Genomic DNA, 6,025 nt, shown 5'->3' on the forward strand with positions numbered 1-6,025 from the left:
GTATTACTTTCAACAGGCTTTTTCTTGGTCCAACAGTCTTTTGCCATGTGACCCATCTTCCCGCAGTTATAACACTTGCCATCGAACTTTCTACTATTACCGCGATTCTTGGATGCTCCCCCTGAATGAGGGCCTCCCTTTCCTTGGTAATTTTTCATCTTGTCACTATCATTTTTAGATCCACTACCAGTATACTGCTGAAAAGTGCCTCTGCTTTTGCTGGTGTAGAGAGCTTCTTCTTCACCCTTCAGCGAGACTCCTCCCATTTGCTTGGCCATGGCTTCTTGACCTGCAAGCAAATTTTCGAACTCAACAAGCGATGGATGTGTCGGCCATCCCTGTACAGCGACAACAAACCCTCGATATTCAGGTCTCAAACCATGGACAATTATTCTTTTTATCCTGGCTTCCCCAATAGCAGCTGTCGGATCTAATTCTGAAATTTCGCGACATATCGACTTCACCTTGTGAAAGTATTGGGCAACTGCCATGTCGCGTTGCGCCATTGATAGAAGTTCATTCTCGAGAAGTTGCAATTTTGTATCGTTCCTCTTCGAAAAGAGTGTAACAAAAGTGTCTCATGCTTCCTTTGGTGTTTTAGCATCCCGAATGTGCTCCAACATTTATTCTTCAATTGTGGTTTTTAAAGCAAACATTACTTTGTCTGCTTTAATTTTCCACTTTCGCAAGATTCCATTGGCATCTTCTGTCGCCGGTTGTGTAACTTCACCACCACCGACAACCTCCCAAAGGTCTTGACCTTGTAAGTATGACTCCATACATGTTGCCCACGTGTTGTAGTTTTTGTTGTTGAGCTTTTTGATTCCTCCAACTACTTGAAGATCACCTATCTTAACGGCAAGACTTTGACTACACCGAACAAGCTTGAGTAACAAACGTGCAGAGTACTAAATTACTCTAAACACAAAGAAGCTCCACAAGGTTTGTAATAACCCCGACAATAACTCAAGAAATATTTTCTGATGTGGAAGATCAGTTAAAAACTGTAGCCACTGAGCATACTCAGAATTTCAAGAGACCTTAAAAACGTGGCTCGGATACCAATTGTTGAATCAAAATAGAGTAAAAACTCTAATTGATCGAGAAGAAGAAAAAAACTCTTTAGAATAATCTCACAAAATTGCAAAATGGAAGAACTCTTAAGAAAGCTTTCAAATGCTTATAATTAAGCTTTGATTGTTGGATGATAAAACTCAAATAAAAGTAGGGTATTTATAGGTTACAAGAAACAATCTAAACCACTCATTAAAATAAGCACTAAATAATCTAAACCATTGAAATTAAAACATGAGAAAAATACTTAATTTTCACCTAACTAAATTGATGTAAGCAATGACATCAAAATTAAATTGATGTAAACAATGACATCAAATTAATTTAGGTGTGAACTTATTTAGGCTAATATTGAATTTTCAACAGGCTTCGTGGAAGCTAGTTGTTAAAAATATTAAATACCATTGTGCATGCATTCATCCTGACCTAAAGGGTAAATTAGCATGAATAATCAATTTTTTAACTGTTTTACAGGATTTCATTTCAGTAGCTAACTGATCAGTTTCAGGCCAAGAATAGTACCATGATTTATGATTAAAAAAATAAATAAAGTTAAGAAAATGCTAGAAATACTAAAACACAGTTAAAAATGCATGATATCTGACATCCAATATAAAAAACAAAAGCACTAGAGTTCAGTTCATGCCTTATTAGTACAATGTATAGCTTTTTTCCTTTCTGCTCCATTTCATCAACGGAACTTATTCTAGGCAGTCTGGTTTTGTTGTTCTCTCCATGAGCAGATACATCGCTAACTATATCTCCTTTCCCCCCTTCTGATAAGTCTTCAGACATATCAGCAGTGGCTTCTCTGCGGCCTCTTTCACGTTCAAGACGGCGTTTGGCCTTTCTCTGGGCCAACTGTCCCTCAAGCTGCAGAAGAATGAAATATCAAAAAGCATAGGACTTAATCACAGAGCCCAGTTTTTTTAAGTATACTAAGATAGAGAATCCAAATTTTCGAGTTTTACCAATTACTGCTAACCATGCCAACCCATAACCTCACAAGGCGGGGGGGGGGGGGGAGTGTACATTGAACTAAAATCAAAATAACTCCACAACTTATGTCAGCGACTTAATTTTGAAGAGAAAAAAATTAGACAGAATATCCGCATTGCACGTGAAGAACGCAGAAAAGTTATTTCATGGATTAAGCCCAGGGGTGTGTGTGTGTGTTTTAATTTAAACCTGATACCGACTTCTCTGAACAACCAAAAGAATAATTAGCATTCTATTTCCTTCAAAAAGCATGTTAAGTTGAGGGCCATTTGCGTTTAGCAATGAAGCACGAAGGATCAAACTTAGGTAACAAAATACCAGCTTACTCTTCTAGTCCAATAAGGATATTAACTCCATTATAATTGTGTTATTTCATATCCAATCACAGCAAAAGCAAAAATAAATGATAGAAACAAATACCAGAAATTGATTAAAAGTCAACAACTAACCAAACACAAGCAAAAGCAACGTTTTTATTCTTTGATTATGCAAAAATAATGATTTGTTCAAGTAAGCGTACTTCGTCTCACCTTTGCTTGTCGAAGCAAAAAGCAAACAACCAAATGATACAAACAGAATCTTTTGTTTGGACAAGGTTATTAGCTGAGTAGCATTTGTTAGAGAAATTGAAAATCACATATAAGCCCATTCAATAATCCAAACAAGGCATCAAACCCTCCACAAATCAACCAGGCTAATCATTTTCATCTCACATTTCAGCTCTTCACATACTTTATAAGTTAAACCAATTCAATCAAATCATTTTATGAAGAAAAAAAAACTTAACAATATTAGGCTTCACTTCCATTCCAATCACAATCCATCATCGCTTCACATTTGAACATCTTAAATCATAATCCAACTAGTGAGAAACAAAAGACAGCTAAAAAGAAAAAGAATAAACAAACAACCTGCTTCTTTTGACAAGCCAAATTCCAAATCCGCCAACACATATTCTCCAGTCTAGTGTTTCTCTCTTGGGGTCTCCTCGTTGCTTGAGCCTATACCAATAAAAAAAGTTAAAAATGGAAAAGAAAACAATCCACCAAGAAAACACAAATCAAAGAAACAACAGTAGAGTACCTTAACCCAAGAACGATGGAGATCAGTCTCATCGAATCCAGTGATGACCTCCTCCACGAAATAGCGGGTGGGGATAAACCTGCCTCTTTCCCGGAGCAACAGCGACGCTTTAGCGTCGTCTAAGTTTGGACCCACATCAAAAATCGCCTCCAAGTAACTGTTAATCCAATCGTTACCTGCCATTTCTGTCCAAGGGGAGAAACAAAGGTGATGGATTGAATGATGAGAGAAGAGAGATGTAGAAAAAGAAAAGGAAAAAAATAATGGGTTTCTTGGTTACTGGAATTGGTGACGATTGTTAGTTAATGGAATTAGTTTAGTTGTTGCCAAAAAAAATGTACTAGTAATGGCAGATTGGCAGTATAGTCTCGAGAGTGAATCTAGGAGCAACCATGATTTACGGTTCAATAAATAATAAAAGACATTATAATAAAGAATTTATATAAAGATCAATATTTTTAATTATTTTATTTAAATACTATATAAATAAAAATATTAATATAAAAATATTAAATATTGTTTTGAATAATAAAATTTTAACTGTTTTGAACAAAGTTGATATTTTTATTTTATTGATATTCGATTAAATCAAGATTTTAAGAAATATAAAAGATGAAAAATATGTATTATCGATATTGTATATAAAGACTTACAAGAGAAAGACGTTTTAGAACAACATTTCAAAATTTGACCATTAAAAAATTAAAAAAAATTAACGTTAAGTTTTGAAAAAGCTTAAAAGTTTATGTATTAAACGGATAAAAGTTGATAGCTAAGTATTAACCGCGTTAAGTTTTTAATGATTTGTACTAAAATGAAATAAAAAATAAATTTTAAATATAATTTTGAAAAAATTAAAAATTTATATACTAAAACTGATAGTTTAGATATTAAATACATAGTTTACCTAAAATACAAAAGTAAATAAACTAGTACATTTCAAAAAGAAAGAATAATTTACCAAATAGCTTAATTAATCAAATAAATATTATATAAAATATTTTTTATCATTCTATTAACGACTTTGATCTTTTTTTTATACTCAATTTAAAATGTATATATTTACTCGAGCTAAGAATTCTGATTTTTATATTTTCAAGAATTTCTCTGAAATTCTTTCCCTTTCGGTCTCGCTAGGATTATCTCTTTGCGCCGCCCACTGTTACACCGATGAGGAGAAGGATCTCTTTAACCATCATGGTCGCCCAGTCGGTGATCTGATGCAGGGTATTCTCAACGTTTACGGTTAATTTATATTCTACGGTACGGTGATTTTTTAATTTTTCTTTGGGTTTCATGTTTTCTTTTTCTTTTACTGATTGATGATTATCGATTTACTTTTATGGTTCCATGGTTTCATAAAATCGCTACATTCTTTTACGTGCCTTTCTCGGACTATAATCGTCGATCTTGTGATGTTCTATTGCGAGGATTTTATCATTTTCTACGGTCTTCACCTTTCTTGGCTATCTTCTACTGATATCTGAAGAATACTTAATCTCCTATGACATGTTGGTTGTTCATTGTTTGAATGTATTGTCTGTGTACACTGGTCTTCTCTTTACCGTTTGTACTTGTGTCCTGGGATTCTATTCTTACTTCGTTGGTAAGGATGATTTTCTCTTTAGCCATCTTCATCCACTTGTGGTTGTATCGATGCAAAGCAATTGTTACTGGATTTGGTTTATTAGCATTATTGGTTGTGGTAGGATCTCTCTGATTATATGCAATGATATCTTTGGGGGCAACGTAGACTTATTGCTATGTTTCTTGGATCAATTTCTTTAATCCGATTTTTGGATGTTAATATTGTTTGGAGATTATTTTACAAGGGGATGCATTTAATGAACTCTGCTCAAAACCCACATTGGAAGTATTATAACAGGAATCCATGCAGTCTTTTCCTAGACCCACGTCCTCGGTTTTCTATCAATGTGATCTCCAACAAAAGAAAACTCTCTCAATCTACTATTTTGGAAAAAAATAATAAATAATTGAATAAAATTGATGTCATTTATAATAAGTCGTGTCATTTTGTGAATAAACTTATTACACTTGATAAATAGACTTATTTTTAAAGTTGCATCAATCAACAACAAATCTATTCATGAAAAAGTCTTAACCTTTCAATCATTTATCTCCTCTATAAATGGACTAGTTAAGGCACAATTCTTATAGACATAAGTTCCAATATGTAAGTTTAGAACTTTGGAATAGGAAAACATTTAATTCCAAAATTTCATTCTTTTCGGTGATAGAGGAAGGTAAGATTGTGTTCGCTTGATCATTACGGTTGTGCTTACTGTTGTACTCGTTTGTTGTTGTATCCTAGGAGACCGACATCCAACGTTACTCAAAGCACCGAAGAGAAGACGAATATGTCCTAAGGAAATTGTTCATACAAGCCTCAACAAAACTTCCTCTTCTATTTTATCTGACTCCACTCATCCTCGATTTCATGTCAAAATACGACTAAATCGTTCAATTTCTTTATTTTATTTATTTATTTTGCTTCGTTCGATTATGTAATAATATTTGTTTATTATTATTTTATGTATTGGATTAACCATTTCTGTCTAACAAGCCTAAGACATAAAGTTTTTAATCCGAAATGAGATTCTTTAATTTTAATCATACTCGTCTACGAACGAAGTATCAAATAGTGGCAAAACAAAATATTGGAGGCTATTTGCAGGTTTGAACCAATTTGCATGTTCCACAAAGCAAATTGCATTTCATTAGGAGGAACCACGCCAACGTGAAATTTCTCAAGCAATTTGTCGCTTCAAATGCAAACGAGTTTTCTTATCGACTCCAAAAATTCACGTTGATTCTAAAGTGAAATTCGCGTATTGGAGATCGAATGTAC

General features: G+C 33.8%; 1 protein-coding gene across 1 annotated transcript; it reads right to left on the reverse strand.

Annotated features, from left to right (window-relative positions):
* Positions 1-1,597: 1,597 nt before the first annotated feature.
* On the reverse strand, positions 1,598-3,469 carry LOC120166272 (probable sucrose-phosphate synthase 1). Its single transcript, XM_039175571.1, has 3 exons — positions 3,157-3,469; positions 2,985-3,074; positions 1,598-1,947 (listed from the first exon to the last, which is right to left on the reverse strand). The coding sequence occupies exons 1-3, from the start codon at positions 3,337-3,339 to the stop codon at positions 1,627-1,629; spliced, it is 594 nt and encodes a 197-aa protein (XP_039031502.1). The 5' UTR covers positions 3,340-3,469; the 3' UTR covers positions 1,598-1,626.
* Between the last annotated feature and the right edge of the window lie 2,556 nt (positions 3,470-6,025).

The sequence above is a fragment of the Hibiscus syriacus genome, unplaced genomic scaffold (assembly GCF_006381635.1).
Source record: "Hibiscus syriacus cultivar Baekdansim isolate YM2019G1 unplaced genomic scaffold, ASM638163v2 tig00111634_pilon, whole genome shotgun sequence".
Classification (NCBI taxonomy): domain Eukaryota; kingdom Viridiplantae; phylum Streptophyta; class Magnoliopsida; order Malvales; family Malvaceae; genus Hibiscus; species Hibiscus syriacus.

What these genes read in the sequence shown, in the direction of transcription:
- LOC120166272 (XM_039175571.1), bottom strand. Translation starts at nt 3,339, where the DNA reads ATGGCAGGTAACGATTGGATTAACAGTTACTTGGAGGCGATTTTTGAT. An exon ending in TCCATCGTTCTTGGGTTAAG is followed by an intron (nt 3,075 to 3,156) that starts GTACTCTACTGT and finishes TTATTGGTATAG; the next exon opens with GCTCAAGCAACGAGGAGACC. An exon ending in TGGCTTGTCAAAAGAAGCAG is followed by an intron (nt 1,948 to 2,984) that starts GTTGTTTGTTTA and finishes ATTCTTCTGCAG; the next exon opens with CTTGAGGGACAGTTGGCCCA.